The 19,369-nt window shown below is 42.6% G+C and overlaps 1 protein-coding gene across 2 annotated transcripts in view; it reads right to left on the bottom strand.

Annotated features, from left to right (window-relative positions):
• LOC111962144 (carbohydrate sulfotransferase 11-like) overlaps nt 1-19,369 on the bottom strand; it is a 33,304-nt gene that overhangs the window by 6,259 nt on the left and 7,676 nt on the right. For both annotated transcript variants that reach the window (XM_023985006.2, XM_023985013.2), the window contains exon 2: nt 8,986-9,068. In XM_023985006.2, coding sequence (XP_023840774.1) covers nt 8,986-9,068 — 83 coding nt within the window. The remainder of the gene's footprint in view (nt 1-8,985; nt 9,069-19,369) is intronic.

The following is a 19,369-nucleotide window of genomic DNA, read 5'->3' on the forward strand; positions in this document are numbered from 1 at the left end:
TCATGCCCCCCCGCCCCCCCCCCCACGTCCTTGAAGATTTCATAATAAGTCGATATTCAACATACTGTCATGTTCGAATTCGAAAATCCCCAACCAAACGAGTCTCAGTCCATCTGCTATCTTAACACTACTCTTGCCTGCGAATCGACCTTATTTATGGAAAATTCAAGACGGGAGGCGGGAGGGCGGGGGAAAGGACGGGGTGAGGGACATGGTTGCATGTGTGCCCCCGGCGGGCGCGGCGCGCGCGCCCGCCCCCGCCCTTGGGGCCTCACAGGTTGGCTGGTTGCCATTGCTTGACAGAGTGGCCCCATCCCAAAACCTGCCTAGAGCCAGGAAACTATATCCGGAAAATTTATTTCCACATGCCCTGGGGCTGATGATGGATATTACGGATGAGGCGTCAAATAATGAAATCTTATAAATGGATAAAAATAAAAGGCAAATTACTAAAATCTTTAATTCATATGACCTCAAAATTATGATTGCTGAGTTTTTAGTAAGTTATCTATGATTAATCGCTCATCTATGTGGGGTTCTATGTTCCTGAAAATCGATCACTGACGAAGAATTAGTAGGAGTCCCAAGTGTCCGCAGCGACTTGCAACGCTGTTCATGGGTTGAAGTAACAGAAAATAGAGAACACAGAGTTGTGCCGTATTTAGGCTGTGGGTTCTTTGCGTATAATGCAGACCAAAGGGACGCTCATACTTTTTCAACATCATCTTCATGGCAGTAAGTCATTTTGAGTTTTTCATAACCTAGCCGAAAGGGTGTAGTTGTAATGTTTCTAAAAGGCAATTATCCATGCTTTTGTTACTTCTAGGTTAGACTACTGCAATGCTCTACTTTCCGGCTACCCGGATAAAGCACTAAATAAACTTCAGTTAGTGCTAGAATCCTGACTAGAACCMAAAAAAATTATCATATTACTCCAGTGCTAGTCTCCCTACTCTGGCTTCCTGTTAAGGCAAGGGCTGATTTCAATGTTTTACTGCTAACCTACAAAGCATTACATGGGCTTGGTCCTGCCGTACATACCTACACGTACACTACGGTCACAGACGCAGGCCTCCTAATTGTCCCTAGAATTTCTAAGCAAACAGCTGGAGGCAGGGCTTTCTCCTATAGAGCTCCATTTTTATGGAATGGTCTGCCTACCCATGTGAGAGACGCAGACTCTGTCTCAACCTTTAAGTCTTTACTGAAGACTCATCTCTTCAGTAGGTCATATGATTGAGTGTAGTCTSGGCYAGGTGTGTGAAGGTGAACGGAAAGGCTCTGGAGCAACRAACCGCCCTTGTTGTCTCTGCCTGGYCGGTTCCCCTCTCTCCACTGGGATTCTCTGCCTCTAACCCTATTACAGGGGCTGAGTCACTGGCTTACTGGTGCTCTTCCATGCCGTCCCTAGGAGGGGTGTGTCACTTGAGTGGGTTGAGTCACTGACGTGATCTTCCTGTCTGGGTTGGCGCCCCACCTTGGGTTGTGCCGTGGCGGAGATCTTTGTGGGCTATACTCGGACTTGTCTCAGGATGGTAAGTTGGTGGTTGAAGATATCCCTCTAGTGGTGTGGGGGCTGTGCTTTGGCAAAGTGGGTGGGGTTATATCCTGCCTGTTTGGCCATGTCCGGGGTATTATCGGATGGGGCCACAGTGTCTCCTGACCCCTCCTGTCTCAGAATCATCTGGCCAAGTGCATAAAGTTCCCTCAGCGCTCACAACAAGCAACCTCAGACAAAAGTCCCTCTACTTCTATTAGAGGTGAATATTATGAATCAGACACCTTATCGATAGCAACAGCTCATGGTCCTCCTGGAATCAGAAGTTTTTTTGACTCAATAGAGAAACGTAGTCAGAGAAATGCTGATGAAYGTCTTGCTCGAGCTGTGTTTGCAACTTGTTCACCTCTGATGCTCACAGGTAATGTGTATTGGAAGAGATTTCTGAATGTTCTTCACCCAGCATACACCCCTCCAACCAGACATGCTTTATCTACTTATTTGCTGGATGCAGAGTTCAACAAAGTTCAAGTGAAGGTCAAGTAAATCATAGAGAAAGCAGACTGTATTGCAATCATCTCTGATGGGTGGTCGAATGTTCATGGGCAAGGAATAATTAACTACATCATCTCCACTAGAGGTCGACCGATTATGACTTTTCAACGCCGATACCGATACCGATTATTGGAGGACCAAAAAAAGCCGATACCGATTACTCGGCCAATTTTATATATATATTATGTAATAATGACAGTTACAACAATACTGAATGAACAATGAACACTTTTATTTTAACTTAATATAATACATCAATAAAATCAATTTAGTCTCAAATAAATAATGAAACATGTTCAATTTGTTTAAATAAGCAAAAACAAAGTGTTGGAGAAGAAAGTAAAGTGCAATATGTGCCATGTAAAAAAAGCTAACATTTAAGTTCCTTGCTCAGAACATGAGAACATAGAAGCTGTGTGGTTCTTTTCAACATGAGTCTTCAATATTCCAGAGAAGAAGTTTTAGGTTGTAGTTATTATAGGACATTTCTCTCTTATACCATTTGTATTTCATATACCTTTGACTATTGGATGTTCTCATAGGTACTTTAGTATTGCCAGCCTAATCTCGGAGTTGATAGGCTTTGAAGATCATAAAACAGCACAATGCTTGAAGCATTGCGAAAGCTGCTGACAAACGTAGTAAAGTGAGGTTTGAATGAATGCTTACGAGCCTGCTGCTGCCTACACCGCTCAGTCAGACTGCTCTATCAAATCTAGACTTAATAATATTAATAACACACAGAAATACGAGCCTTAGGTCATTAACTTGGTCAAATCCGGAAACTATCATTTCGAAAATAAAACGTTTATTCTTTCAGTGAAATATTGAACCGTTTTCCGTATTTTATCTAAGGGTGGCATCCATAAGTCTAAATATTGCTGTTACATTGCACAACCTTCAATGTTATTCATAATTACGTAAAATTCTGGCAAATTAGTTGCAACGAGCCAGGCGGCGCCCAAACTGTTGCATATACCCTGACTCTCGTGCAATGAACTCAAGAGAAGTGACACAATTTCCCTAGTTTAATATTGCCTTGCTAACATGAATTCCTTTAACAATATGCAGTGTTAAAAAATATATACTTCTGTGTATTGATTTTAAGAAAGGCATTGATGTTTATGGTTAGGTACATTTGTGCAACGATTGTGCTTTTTTCGCAAATGTGCTTTTGTTAAATTATCCCCCGTTTGGCAAAGTTGGCTGTCTTTGTTAGGAAGAAATTGTCTTCACACAGTTCGCAATGAGCCAGGTGGCTCAAACTGCTGCATATACCCTGACTCTGTTGCACAGAACACAAGAGTAGTGAAACAATTTCCCTAGTTAAAAGAAATTCATGTTAGCAGGCAATATTAACTAAATATGCAGGTAAAAAAATCTATACAYGTGTATTGATTTTAAGAAAGGTGTTGATGTTTATGGTTAGGTWCACATTGGTGCAACGACAGTGCTTTTTTCGCGAATGCGCTTGTTAAATCWCCCGTTTGGCGAAGTAAACTGTGGTTCAATGATAAATTAACAGGCACCGCATCAATTATATGCAACGCAGGACAAGCTAGATAAACTAGTAATATCATCAACCATGTGTAGTTAACTAGTGATTATGTTAAGATTGATTGTTTTTTATAAGATACATTTAATGCTAGCTAGCACCTTACCWTGGCTCCTTGCTGCACTCGCATAACAGGTAGTCAGCCTGCCACGCAGTCTCCTCGTGGAGTGCAATGTAATCGGCCATTCCGATTAATCGGTCGACCTCTAATCTCCACCCCTCAACCAGTATTCTACAAGAGCACAGACACAAGGGACAACAGACACACCGGTCTCTACATTGCAGATGAGCTGAAGGCAGTCATCAATGACCTTGGACCACAGAAGGTATTTGCACTGGTGACAGACAATGCTGCGAACATGAAGGCTGCTTGGTGGAGGAGTCSTACCCTCACATCACACCCATTGGCTGTGCTGCTCATGCATTGAATCTGCTCCTCAAGGACATCATGGCACTGAAAACAATGGATAGACTCTACAAGAGAACCAAGGAAATGGTTAGGTATGTGAAGGGTCATCAAGTTATAGCAGCAATTTACCTCACCAAGCAAAGTGAAAAGAATAAGAGCACCACATTGAAGCGGCCCAGCAACACCCGTTGGGGTGGTGTTGTCATCATGTTTGACAGTCTCCTGGAGGGGAAGGAGTCTCTCCAAGAAATGGCCATATCACAGTCTGCCGATATGGACAACCCCATCAAGAGGATCCTCATGGATGATGTATTTTGCGAGAGAGTAGTAAGCAGCCTGAAACGTATAGCAGTAGCCATTGCACGGATTGAGAGAGACAAGGCCATCCTGTCTGATGTTCAGACTCTGCTTGCAGATGTAAGAGAAGAAATCCGTACTGCCCGGCCCACTACACTGTTGCTCCATGCAGAGGAAACTGTAGTTCTGAAATACATCAAAAAGCGTGAAGATATCTGCCTGAAGCCCATAGACGCTGCAGCGTACATGTTGGACCCCAAGTATGCTGGCAAGAGCATCCTGTCTGGTGCAGAGATCAACAAGGCCTATGGTGTCATCACTACTGTGTCTCGCCACCTTGGCCTGGATGAGGGCAAGGTTCTTGGCAGTCTGGCGATGTACACTTCCAAGCAAGGGCTTTGGGATGGAGATGCAATATGGAAGTCGTGCAAACATATCTCATCAGCCACCTGGTGGAAGGGACTTTGTGGATCTGAGGCTCTTTCCCCTGTTGCCTTCATCATCTTCCAAATCCCACCAACATCAGCCGCCTCAGAGCGCAACTGTTCCTTGTTTGGGAACACACACACCAAAGCACGCAACAGGCTGACCAATACAAGGGTTGAAAAATTGGTGGCCATCCGTGCAAATTTGAGGCTTTTTGAGCCTGACAACAAGCTATCCTCAACAAGGTTGTAAAGTGAAAGTGAAGATTAGGCCTCAGAGTCTGATGTTCAAGAGGTGGACATTGAGGAGGTCCAGGGACAAGACATGGAAGCCTGAGAGGAAGAGAACCAAAGCTTTAGTTTCTAGACTATCATTTTACAGATGTATGTTGAAAACATTTTTGGGAGATGTGATGGATCATTGGGAATCATTCAATATTCCCTTTCTTTTGTTGTTCAGTGAAATTTTTATTTACTTTTTTCTATTGGAAGGATTGAATCATTTGCAATTATGTCTACTTATGATAAGGTAAAAGGTTTATGTTTCTGTCTCTATATGATATGGTAAATATATCCAATGCTAAAAACATCTACATTTAAATGGTATTAATATTAATTTGCATATATTTCCATTAATTCCCATATATTCCCGTTAATTCCCACGGAAAGTGTCCAAACCCTAGTCAGGAGTTTGTTTTTCAGTTGAGCCGTGGCAAGTAAGCTTCACGTTATCTCCAACATGAGCAGATTTTACATTGGGGACCAAAACGACTAGTTCTACATCCTGTAAAATGTTGTTATCGCAGATATACTCATAGTAGCCCAGCTGAGGTAATGGTGAGAGAGAGGTCTCCATTCTGGAGTTTAACCCTGTTTTCAAAACCCTCTCCTGGGGTGAAAATCTTGTTGATCAACTTTAGCCCCGATCTTCTGGTTATCATACATTGGTAAAATAAAAACCCAGTGTTTATCTCCCAGGACAAATAAGTTAGCAATAGAAGCTAGATAAATGTCCATGAATATTTCATGTGTGACATGACATGACCCGAAATGAATATAGTTGGTTCACAGTTGGTTTAAATATTTTTACCTGCGAGTCATGATCGCGTCTGGTATGGATGAACAAAATCTAAATGCTTGCGATGGCGCATGCGGACGTACGTGCATGGCCAGTGTAGTCAGCATATTAGGGTAACTTAAGCATGCAAGGTCAACTCTCCATGCATTGTAAAACCTTTGTTTAAGTTAAATTTCCAGTATAAAGTAAGTACACCCTTCCGTGTTCCAAAACTGAAGTTAGACAAATCAGAATAAAATTTGTTAAAATCTTCCGCCAGTTTTGCTTGCTGCCTGCATAAACTCAAACACTTTTCCTCAAAGTATAGCAAGAGCACAGAGTTCCACTTTGGACAAGCTAAGTGCAAAATAACAAAAAGAAAACCGCAAGCGATTAAAAGTAAATATTGTCTCAAGCAGTTGTTCTGTCTTTAGGCATGAGCCTCAGACTACCCTCCCTGTATGATTTAATTTAATTTAATTTCTCTCACATTTTCTCCAAGTCTTAGTTCTGGAACAGTCCCTACGCAATGTCATATTGTATAATATACCACAACCTGTACATACAAACACATCCCGGAACTATGTATGTTTTTTTACATTACAATTACCCTGGAGTAATGCCCATGTAATGTAAAATGTTGCCATAAAGTTTTAGCGAACCTTGTGTTGATGAAAAGTAATTGCAGAGAGTTCCAGGCCACAGGTTAGCTTTTTGCCTCTGCTGACACCAGAGTGTCAAACCGTCATAGTGACACACTGTATAGATGTTTGTTTAGAAGTAGAATGACATGAGATATTTAAGTAGCCTATAAAGTACAACTCTACAGGCTACTTATTAGGGATTTATATTTTCCCGATTAAATACTGGAGTTTAAATACCGGGAAAAATTCCTACTAACAGAGAGAGTCCGGGGAAATAGCGCATAAATACCCACTTATAGAAGTACCCACTTAAAGTGTTTAAAACCAAGATATGGTCACTATGCCAGGGTTAAGAGGGGCGCTGCACCGGCTTGGTTGTGCCACTATGTAAAGATTTCAGAGCAAATKAAACTGATATTTTAGTAATGTTATAGTAACTATCTTTGATCGCCAATGCCATTGTTGTGAACTGCAAAACAGGTCACTCATAAATTCTGAGCGTTATCATGTTCCTCAATTAATTCGCCGCATTTCAGCGGTAGGCTATCACGACACAGAGGCCCCCAGGACGCACCCCGAATATAGCGTTGTAGAATCAAACAAAGTTTGTAACGGCAGTCAAACAAAAGTCAAATGACCAAAGTTGCTACGCTTGCTAGGTAACCTCCTTCAATGAATGACAGAATATCTCCTCTATTTGGCAAAATCAAGTTGATGATTATACAGCTTGCAGATCAGCTCATGAATAACCGGGAGATGAAGAGTGGAAAATGTTGAAATGTCAAGATAAAAAATATCCATATCTACTCTCATATCGTTTGTTGATCACACATTCTCTACCGAAGCTCTCATATGGGCAGCAAGTACGAGACAGCGCAGAGAAGCAGGGAAAATGTTATAGTGGTATTTTGACAGCCATAGGCGATTGCAGAATAAAGTTAGGAATTTTCATGAGAGACAGGAGTCAGGATTTTGGGTTTCAGTCGGATAGGGACTGGATAGGAAAATAAGCTTAGGCTGTAGGACAGGAGAAGTTAGAATTTTCCCTCATGCCTTATTGTTAACAGACAGAGATGCCTATGTAGTGAATTGTGCATATTCAATTTGTGACTGTCTGTCACAATGACATCTCAAAGAGGCACACGTTATTTTATAGGATATACTGTAGGGGTTTATTGTAGGGTTTATAAACTGCATTCTGGTGTGTGTGCAGTACTGCAGTATCAATTATGCGTGTGCTTTGAATTTATGGTGACTTTGTGTGAAGTAAATACACTAGGCTTTAAGGCTTCCATGCAACAACCTGTTTGGATAAGGTGCCATTGAATTTTTTGCTAATCTGCTGCTGCGCATGTTGTGTATTTTGTGGCATTGCATTCGTGCAACATTGGAGACATTTTTTGTAATTTCCCAGATCTTGTCATTCAATTTTTTCAGGAAATGTGAAGAGTGTTCCTGGGACAGTCCCGGGATCCCAGTTACCCATGTTAATCCATAACTATTTATAGTTAGGGAACTTTATACTGCACTCTATCACTGTCTGGACTTTTTTTCAACAGTGGTATGACAAGTCAAAAGAGGGAGGGAGAGAGAGAGGGGGATAAATGCTAGCAAAGTTACAATGTCAGTTATTTTATTTTTTTGTATGCCCACACCTGAGAAGCAGGCAAAAATAACTGTGTGAATTCCCTTTGCATTATAACTAATCTTTTTCTATCCTAAGCATCCAAAATAATTGTATTTTGCTAACCAATGTCTGACTGCAGTCTGGAATCGCCAAGTCAGGGCTAGGAATGAATCATCTTCAAATCATCTTCTGCGGCAAAATTTTACGCAGACGTTTGAACTTTTGTCTGATGAGTAACTTCAAAAGAGCTGTACTAGACAGTAAACAAACCCCCCAAAAGGTCAAGGGTCGCATCTGTGTCAATCACTGACTGTCACCGGTAACTACAGCARACAGTTTCAAAGGCTTAAGATGTACAGATTTCAAGACACCCGACCCTTGGAGCTTAAGGTACATCTGTAGTGCAATGTGGGCATAATAATTATAATTTAATCTAAATCTGCTTTTACAGACAAACCATTCACATCAGAGACGGAATGAAACATGAAACAGATCACGCATATATTAATTTGAGATTTCGGCTGTCCTCGCACAAATTTTTTTCACAAGGTAAATTGAAGTTCGGTAGCCGAAGTCTACAACCCTTCGCGGTGACACAGTAGGTCAACAGTAGGGGTGGGAAATATGGACGGGATTCTTCAATCAAGTGTTTGCTGTCATTCAACGAGAGAGCGCAGCAGCAGCCAGGCCCTACTGTCTGCATTGCACTACTAGTTTTTATGCCAAGTTTTTTTTACTGGAGAACCTTTGTATGCGGACACCTTCATCCAATGGCCTTGCTTGCATGAGAATTAAATGTCAGCCTTCCTCAACCAATAAGGTAAACACTCTCACATTATACGGAACTTTCAGCAAGCAAACAGCAAAGGCTCCGAATATTTAAAAAATGAACGCTACCTGTTGGTGGGCGGGACTTACCTGGTCACTGTCATGGAGCATCTGGAGTGGACTTCTCCCCGACTTTCCCTGGTCGCTGCTCTTCCCACTGCCCTGCGCAGAGGCTGAGAAAACACACACAGGTACACACATCGAGGTCAGTACAGGCAGATCACCTATAGTACACACTCAAGACCGCTAGCCGTCTCTGCTGCGTTCTAAATTGGTATCCACACACTCCATGTCATGCCATTGTGACAAATCATCAGGTATGGCAAGTTATTACTGAGCTTTCAATCTGAATGCAAATGTCATGTTCGTTTAATGTCGAGCCCAATGCTTGATAAGCAACCACTCTGACACAGCCGAGTTGAAACTAGGGCAAAATGTTCTTCACATCCGTGCCATAGTTTAGTTAGTGTTAGTGAAAATGTGCAACTTAATAAAAAAAGGTGCAAGAGAGATAATCATGAACCATGTTAAATGTAAAGGTATGAATGTGACCCCAATCAGAGACTTCAATATAGCCACAAAAGTCACAAATCCAGTTGAGTCACAGGGACATCAGAAAGAGAAACTCACCCATGTGTAATTTGTTACATACTGTACACACTACTACACACCTGAGGGTCATTAAACACTAACAAACAGGTGCACACCCAAACGACATCCCATACAACACTTACCGACAGGTTGTCATAGAAGCACACAGAGAAGAGGGAGAATATATTAGGTCAAACCAGGCCTCAAAAAGGACTGTGCATCCATTCAGACTACTACTGTATCTTTTACTGTAGCTCTCTCCTAAACATACAACGCAGCAACACTACTGAAAACAGCACTCCTTTATGGGAGCAGAGGAGGAGGTGGAAGGAAGTATGAGAGGGGAAAAAGGGCGAAAATTTGCTTGCAATCATAGAAAACCAAGAGAGCAGATGGAGGATAAACAGCGGTAGGAAGCCTCTGGGACTACTTTAGAGTTACTTTAAGAAACATGACGTGACATTTAGATTGTTGTGATTTAGGCTGTTGTTGTCGTAGCCTCTGTTTCGTATGCTGTGGCTCATGTCATGTTCTATAAAAAAAAAAATGGTTGGCGGTGCAAACATGCAATTTACTGTGTTTGAGTTAGATGGTAAAAAAAGGTCACATTTGTCAGACAGTGTGGGTTGACAAGAAACCTTCACATCGGAATTGAGAGAGACAAAGAGTCACAGACATGGTCTCTCGAGACAGGGGAGGGTTGGTGAGGGTGCAGCCAGACAGGGCATGGCTGAGATAATTGTCTGTGTTTCAGTACCATCAAGCACGACTTCAGAAATCCGACATCATAAATGGCATAGGAAACCACCAATTTATTCCTTAATGTTACTGTACAAGAATGAAGCATTCACCTACTGAGAATAATTTGGTTAAAACTTAAATTAATTGGCAAGACTTCCAGTAACTAATGAACAACTAAATATGACTGGGATTGAATATAAAAGTATGAAAAGGATAAAACAAACTGATGTGTCACTCTGACCAAATGAGTGGAACACACAAACACACACTGCAACCCACACTAAGGAGGTCAACAGGACCAACTCAGTCACCATACAGTACACCAGTCTGGTGGAAAGATTTAGACTGGAGAGACTACAACTGGTGGCATAGTCTTCCTATGTACCCAACTGTCCTCTGACCCAACCACCGTAGTTTGGTCTAAAATTGTCACGTCTACTCCCGCTACGGCACTCAACGTCACCAGTCTACTGACCACCGGTCCTGTCAACCCATCATTACGCTCACCTGGCAACCATCATTACACACACCTGYGCCCCATCATGAGGCACACCTGGACATTATTACTACCTGATTACTTCCCCTTTATCTAGCACTCCGTTGTATCACCCATTAGGTAGTATTGTTTCCTGTTTTCATGTTTAGACGCGACTCCTGTTTTTGTATTCAGTCCATGTTCGTTCCTATTAAACTCACAGACTGCACCTGCTTTCTGACTCCCTGTGTCTCCGTAACATTCTCGTACTAGTCACTACTGTTGGGTTCTGAGAATACGACATATACTTATTCATGTCACTGAGGAAGAGAGGGTAATGTATAATGGTTTACATTATGTCAGGATATGTTATTGTTAGACATCAGGGATCCTATGGGAGGGATCCTCTTTGAGAAGAGACACAGTCTGGTACCAATCACCATGACAGCCTTGAGTTGGGGAGGAGTGAGCACTTTGGGGTAGAGGTCAAGTCAGATGAAGTGAGGATGAACAGATATCACAAAGGTTCTGTCCAGCAACAGAGATGCGTTGTCTGTTCAGATGTGTAGGAGGAGACTCAGCCTAGGAGGAAGGGTTAAATATCAGTGCTTGTGTGAAAATGTCTTTGTCTAATGCAGCTGTATTGATCCTCTGGGAAGAATAAACTTGGGTTAAGCTTTCATAGTGTCCGTTGAGTTTTACTCTGAAAATTTGAACCTAACACCACCCACTGGGCACAGGCGTCATTTCAACGTCTAGTTTTGGTTTACATTCGGTTTAGTCGTCAACTAACGTGAATTCAACAACGAAAAATGACCACGTGATTGGATTTAGGTTAAATGTTGTGTGAAATAAAGACGAAATTCCCTTACGTTGACGACTTTTTTCAAACCCAATCAGTTCCACGTTAATTCAACATCACATAAAAAAAWAAAAATCAAATGACCTGGAAACAATGTTTATTGAACCAGTTTTTACCCAGCGGGTAGTGCTTGATTCAACCAGTTTGTGCAGTCTACTCACGACACACCAGAGATCCATCAGCACATGACTTCAAGAGGACATCAACATTCAGAAAATATGTTTAGACAGTCATCCCATATGTTTCTATATGTTCAGCTCTTTTGGCAAACGCAAGACAGTGTTTATGTTAAGTTTAAGGACATTGCAAACAGCTGAAGCACATACTGTAACCGTGCCATAATACTTTCAGGAAACACTTCTCTTCCAGCAGTATAAAGGCCATCTGGTGTGTTTTTAGTCCTTGCATCAAGACATTGAAAAAGGTATAGGGCTACATATACACAGATTACATTTTACACAGTCATTCCCAGCTCGTTAGACCTGTCCACCTGCTTTCAGTATACCCGATTTGAATATATTATCCCCTGCTTTAACGACCTCCACTGTTCAAGTCAATATGACTGGTACTAACTCAGCCCTGTTAAGGCCGTAAAAGCAGTCGGTCTCTGTCAAGTTCAAAGAGAAAAAGAGGGCGGGCCTCTTCTGACAGTGATCTGACATGTTTCAACTCTGGAGTAAAGCTATACGGAGGCACCTCTCAAACCTGTCAAAAAGAATTGAGGAGACTTTCTACCTGCGAAGTTACGACCGTCATACATTTGTATCACTGTATACATTTGTATCGCTTGAATTTTCTTATTCCACTTTACAATTGACTGCAAAACTTGAGATGTGATTTTAAGGCATAAAAGACGCTGACACACGCAGTGTTTGACACTTGGCAAACTAGCATTTTCGACATTTTGTCMGTTTTTCTTTACTGGGAGAATTCACAATTCATATTCTTTAATGGAAGAGAACTGGTTTACAATTTTAAGTGGCATCTGTATGTTGACCCAACGCTAGCCTCGATTTCAGGAGTATGGGAGTATGGTAACGTGAGACTAACCCGATGCAAATGACTATCCATTTCATCCGTTTTAAGAGGTCACTTTAAAAGCTTTGCTATAACTTTCACATACAAGTTATTGAAAGGCAGCTATTGCATGAGTCAAGTCTACCTTGACTGGGAAGTAATAGCTACTGTGAAAGACGATGAAGAGGTTGTAGTTCATTACAGAGGAGCAATGACAACAGGGTAAGATAGAAATTGTCCTATAACAGTTAGGATCAGCTTGATCTCCCTCTTTAGGTAAAGGACGCAACGTGGCTCCATTCTAAGCCCAGGGAACCTCCCCAGAGAGGAGAGACATCACACAGAGAAAATAGAAACATACATTGTGGTATGTTTATTTATTTTATTTGTATTTAACCTTTATTTAACTAGGCAAGTCAATTAAGATAACATTCTTATTTACAATTTGCCTACCAAGGCAAAAGGCCTCCTGTGGGGACGAGGGCTGGGATAAAAATTTTTTTTTAAAGTAGGACAAAACACACATCACGACAAAAGAGGCACAACATTACATAAAGAGAGACATAAGACAACACAACAATGGTAGCAGCAAAACAATTGTAGCAACACAACACGACAACAACACTACATGGCAGCAACACAACATGGTAGCAGTACAAACATAGTACAAACATTGTTAGGCACCGACAACAGCATGAAGGGCAAAAAGGTAGAGACATTCTTCTTACCGAACCCCGTGACCTTTGTTCTGGAGGTGTTCAGAACAAGGTTAAGAGCAGAGAAAGCTTTGGCCATGTCAATAAATATAGCAGCAATATTGCTTAGAGTCAAGTGCAGTGGTGACATAATTTAGGACCTTTAAGGTTGCAGTGACACATCCATAACCTGAGTGGAAACCAGACTGCATACCAGAGAGAATACTATAGACATCAATAAAGCAAGTCCGTTGATTATTGACAAGTTTTTCAAATACTTTTGCCAAACAGGGCAAAATAGAAATAGGCCTATAACAGCTTGATCTCCCCTTTTAAATAAAGAACRCAATGTGGCTGCCTTCCAAGCACTGGGAACCTCCCCAGAGAGGAGAGGCAGGTTAAAAAGGTCAGAGATAGGCTYGGCGATGATAGGGGCWGCAAMCTTAAAGAAGAAAGGATCTAAACCATCAGACCCAGATGTTTTTTTTGTTAGGGTAAACTTTTAAGGAGCTCCTTTAGCACATCAGACTCAGTSACCGCCTGAAGGGAGAAGCTGTTTAACGGGTCAGGGGAAAAAGAGGGAGGAGCATCACGGTTAGTCGCATTAGAAGGGGYGGGAGATGACGAAGTGTTGGACGGGCAAGGAGACGTGGCTGAGTCAAATAGGAATCCTGACTTAATGAAGTGTTGATTAATGAGCTCAGCCACAGTAAATACCAGATTATCAACATTAAGTGACATGGGCAGCTGTGAGGAGCAGGGTTTATTCTCAAGGTATTTCACCGTTTTCCAGAACTTCTTGGGGTTAGACCCACAGAGAGAGAACTGCTCCTTTAAGTGGAGCGGTTCGAGAACTTCAAGTTCCTCGGTCTCCAAATCACTAAGGACATAAAATGGTCCACTCACACACATACAGTCATGACGAAGGCGTGACAGCGCCTCTTCCCCCTCAGGAGAGAAAACAGAATGGCAAAACACGCCATCTTACTTGACCCTTGTGTTCAATTTTTATTTCAAATCAAATCAAATTTTATTAGTCACATACACATGGTTAGCAGATGTTAATGCGAGTGTAGCGAAATGCTTGTGCTTCTAGTTCCGACAATGCAGTAATAACCAACAGTAATCTAACCTAACAATTCCACACTACTACCTTACACACACACACAAGTGTAAAGGGATAAAGAATATGTACATAAAGATATATGAATGAGTGGTGGTACAGAACGGCATGGCAGATGCAGTAGATGGTATAGAGTACGGTATATACGTATGAGATGAGTACTGTAGGGCTGTCTCTTATACACATCTAGATGTGTATAAGAGACAGCTGTTTATCCTATATCCCGATGCCTTACCTCTATACATACAGTATCTACAGTACCTCTATCACTCCAGTATCCCTGCACAATGGAAATATGGTATTGAAAGTGACCCTGTATATAGCTTCTTACTTTCTCGTGTTCTTATTTCTTATTTTTTACATTTATTTTGTCATTTTGTTCTACCTTATGTTATTTTTAGTGATACATTAATATTGACTACCGCAATGTTGGGTTTAGAGCTTGCAACAAAGGCAATTCACTATACCTGTGCACATGACATTAATTTGAAACCAGGTGCCCCATGTCTGTAAACGGCACAACTCAACGTGCTGTGGCTGGATTAACCCAAAAGGCATACATTCTAAAAGAGGGAGGAAAGTGACACCTAACTGCAGTGTGGATTAACTTAAACACACACACAYTGACAGAAGAGGAAAGGCTGGGTGCATCAGGAATCCAGCAGAGTAAGACTGCCACGCAATCAAACCTTTCCCTGCAACAAGGATGAGGGAGAATTAAGAATAGGTGCGTGTGCACGGTATATACTCTAGGAGTCCTGATGTAATATGCCAAATAAGATATAGCGTAAAGAATGGCTAAAGAAAAATGTTTTGTTTCTTAGCATTCATGCTATCACATCGAATGGACTGGCTCTGATAACTTAATCTTGTCCGATCCCAATCCAACCAACCAATAGCATGCCATCGCAATATTTATAACACTGTTGAACTCCAAGCTCTATAAATACCCATTAGGCTAAGCAGCATTAAATCCAATTTGATGATGCTGCTGTGACATGAGTCAGGAGTGAGTGACTTTGTAGAGATACACCGTATAACCAGGAAGCAACGTGTRCAGCAGGGTCAAGGAGGGGAAATGCTATAYGCACACTCCTGATCTGCARACCAATATTTAATTTAAGAATTGGTTAAAAAYAGGTTAAGGTTAGGGTCATGGTTAAGGGTTTAGTTAAGGTTAGGGTTATTTAAGGGTCAGGGACAGTTTTAGGGTTACGTGACAGCCACTGTGGTCTACAAGGCTGTTTCTGCATTACATGGTAGTTCCACCAAGGATAAAGGCAATTGAATACTACTTTTGTAAGATGAATAGAGTATAGARGGAAAATGKRTGTGTGTGTGTGGCAAGGAAAAAGTAAAAAGGACGATGTGTGTGTCTCTCTCTCTCCACGCCCGTGTGAGACTCGGCAAGTCTGAATGCCAAGCGACTTGTGAACAATGAACACACTCACACTCTTCATGCCACAGCCAGGCATGCGGGAAATATATACTGTAGACCACTGTAGCTGGGGATAACCTAGAAACTATGCACTTCCAGGAGGTAGGGGGAGGGAAAGAGTATGAGAAGCAATAGATGCAACTATACATATTAAAACAAGTCTCTAGACTTGCCATCTGCACTTAACCCAACAGCTACTAAGTTGGCAAGCTAGATCTGAATAACTGCATGTCAAAATATAATATAAAAAAAAAAAACTTGCTAATGTCTTGCTAACCGATGTCTTGCTAATAGAAATGACATGTTATTTGTGTGGAGAAACAACAATTTCCATGCTGAACAATTGACCTTGTATATACAGTAACTGTCAYGGTCGTCATAATGAGGAGACCAAGGCGCAGCGTGATTAGCGAACATACCTCTTTAAAAAAAGAGAGAACACTGAACAGAACTAAACAAAATAACAAAACGAACCGTGAAGCAATATGGCTAGTGCAGAACAGGCAACTAAACATAGAATACAAAACATAGAATGCCCACCCCAACTCACGCCCTGACCAAACAAAAATAGAGACATAAAAAGGATCTCTAAGGTCAGGGCGTGACAGTAACTTACTTTCTCGAGTTCTTATTTTTTTTTCTTGTGTGTTTTTGTTCTACCTTATGTTATTTTTAGTACTACATTGCTATTGATTATTGCATTGTTGGGTTTACAGCTTGCAAGAAAGGCATTTCACTGTACTTGCGCATGACTGTGAAACTTGAAATTATACCGACCAAAAATATAATCGATCCCGCAGGTGAAGAAGCCAGATGTGGAGGTCCTGGGCTGGAGTGGACGTACTGCCAACTTCTCTAAAACGATGTTGGAGGTGGCTTATGGTAGAGAAATTAACATTAAATTATCTGGCAACAGTTCTGGTGGGCATTCCTGCAGTAGCATGCCAATTGCATGCTCCCTCAAAACTTGAGATATGTGGTATTGTGTTGTGTGACAAAATTGCACTTTTATTGTCTCCAGCACAAGGTGCACCTGTGTAATGATCCGGCTGTTTGATCAGCTTCTTGATGGATTAACCCAAAAAGGCATACATTCTAAAAGAGGAGGAAAGTGACCACCTAACTGCAGTGTGGATTAACTTAAACACACACACATTGACAGAAGAGGAAAGGCTGGGTGCATCAGGAATCCAGCAGAGTAAGACTGCCACGCAATCAAACCTTTCCCTGCAACAAGGATGAGGGAAATTAAGAATAGGTGCGTGTGCACGGTATATACTCTAGGAGTCCTGATGTAATATGCCAAATAAGATATAGCGTAAAGAATGGCTAAAGATTTTTTTGTTTGTTTCTTAGCATTCATGCTATCACATCGAATGGACTGGCTCTGATAACTTAATCTTGTCCGATCCCAATCCAACCAACCAATAGCATGCCATCGCAATATTTATAACACTGTTGAACTCCAAGCTCTATAAATACCCATTAGGCTAAGCAGCATTAAATCCAATTTGATGATGCTGCTGTGACATGAGTCAGGAGTGAGTGACTTTGTAGAGATACACCGTATAACCAGGAAGCAACGTGTACAGCAGGGTCAAGGAGGGGAAATGCTATATGCACACTCCTGATCTGCGACCAATATTTAATTTAAGAATTGGTTAAAAATAGGTTAAGGTTAGGGTCATGGTTAAGGGTTTAGTTAAGGTTAGGGTTATTTAAGGGTCAGGGACAGTTTTAGGGTTACGTGACAGCCACTGTGGTCTACAAGGCTGTTTCTGCATTACATGGTAGTTCCCACCAAGGATAAAGGCAATTGAATACTACTTTTGTAAGATGAATAGAGTATAGAGGGAAAATGGTGGTGTGTGTGTGGCAAGGAAAAAGTAAAAAGGACGAGTGTGTGTCTCTCCTCTCTCCACGCCCGTGTGAGACTCGGCAAGTCTGAATGCCAAGCGACTTGTGAACAATGAACACACTCACACTCCCATGCCACAGCCAGGCATGCAGGAAATATATACTGTAGACCACTGTAGCTGGGGATAACCTAGAAACTATGCACTTCCAGGAGGTAGGGGGAGGAAAGAGTATGAGAAGCATAGATGCAACTATACATATTAAACAAGTCTCTAGACTTGCCATCTGCACTTAACCAACAGCTACTAAGTTGGCAAGCTAGATCTGAATAACTGCATGTCAAAATATAATATAAAAAAAAAAAACTTGCTAATGTCTTGCTACCGATGTCTTGCTAATAGAAATGACATGTTATTTGTGTGGAGAAACAACCATTTCCATGCTGAACAATTGACCTTGTATATACAGTAACTGTCATGGTCGTCATAATGAGGAGACCAAGGCGCAGCGTGATTAGCGAACATAACTCTTTAAAAAAAGAGAGAACACTGAACAGAACTAAACAAAATAACAAAACGAACCGTGAAGCAATATGGCTAGTGCAGAACAGGCAACTAAACATAGAATACAAAACATAGAATGCCCACCCCAACTTCAGCCCTGACCAAACAAAATAGAGACATAAAAAGGATCTCTAAGGTCAGGGCGTGACAGTACCCCCCCCCCCCAAAGGTGCGGAAAAACCTAAACCTATAGGGGAGGTCTGGTGGGCATCTATCCGCGGTGGCGGCTCTGGTGGCGGGACGTGGACCCCGCTCCACCTTAGGCTTGGCCCACTTAGGTGGCGCCTCTGGAGCGGGGACCCTCCCGCCGACCCCGGACTGGACAGGAGGGCGACCGGCAGCTCCGGACAGGAGGGCGACTCCGGCAGCTCCGGACAGCGAGGGCGACTCCGGCAGCTCCGGACAGGAGGGCGACTCCGGCAGCTCCGCGACAGGAGGGCGACTCCGGCAGCTCCGGACAGGAGGGCGACTCGCGGCACCGGGCTGGGGAGACACACAGGAGACCTGGCTCTGGAGCAGGCACAGGAGCACCAGGCTGGGAGACATCCAGGAGGCCTCTTCCTTGGCCGAGTCACCGGATACACTGGGCCGTGGAGGCGCACTGGTGGTCTCGAGCGCAGAGCTGGCCCCCACCAGTTCTGGCTGGATGCCAGCTTCCACCCGGCAAATGCGGGACACCGTGAGCCTCGACACCGTGAGCATCACCCCATAGCACGGGGTCTGTCCAGTCCCATGCTCGCCACGGTAAGCACGGGGAGTTGGCTCAGGTCTACTACCTGACTCAAAAAAATTAGGGGGCTGCCTCTCGGGCTTCCTTGCCAGCCGTTTTCGTGTCGCCAACTCCATTCGCCGGTATCCTCCTCGCACTGTTCTAGAGAATCCCAGGCGGGCTCCGGCACTCTCCCTGGGTCACCGACCACCTCTCTATCTCCTCCCAGCTTGTCCATACTCCAGATAGCACTGCTCACCTGTCCAGGAGTCCCTTTCACCACGCTGCTTGGTCCTTTGGTGGTGGGTTGTTCTGTCACGGTCGTCATAATGAGGAGACCAAGGCGTAGCGTGATTAGCGAACATACCTCTTTAATAAAAGAGAGAACACTGAACAGAACTTA

The sequence above is a fragment of the Salvelinus sp. IW2-2015 genome, linkage group LG1 (assembly GCF_002910315.2).
Source record: "Salvelinus sp. IW2-2015 linkage group LG1, ASM291031v2, whole genome shotgun sequence".
Taxonomy (NCBI): Eukaryota; Metazoa; Chordata; class Actinopteri; order Salmoniformes; family Salmonidae; genus Salvelinus; species Salvelinus sp. IW2-2015.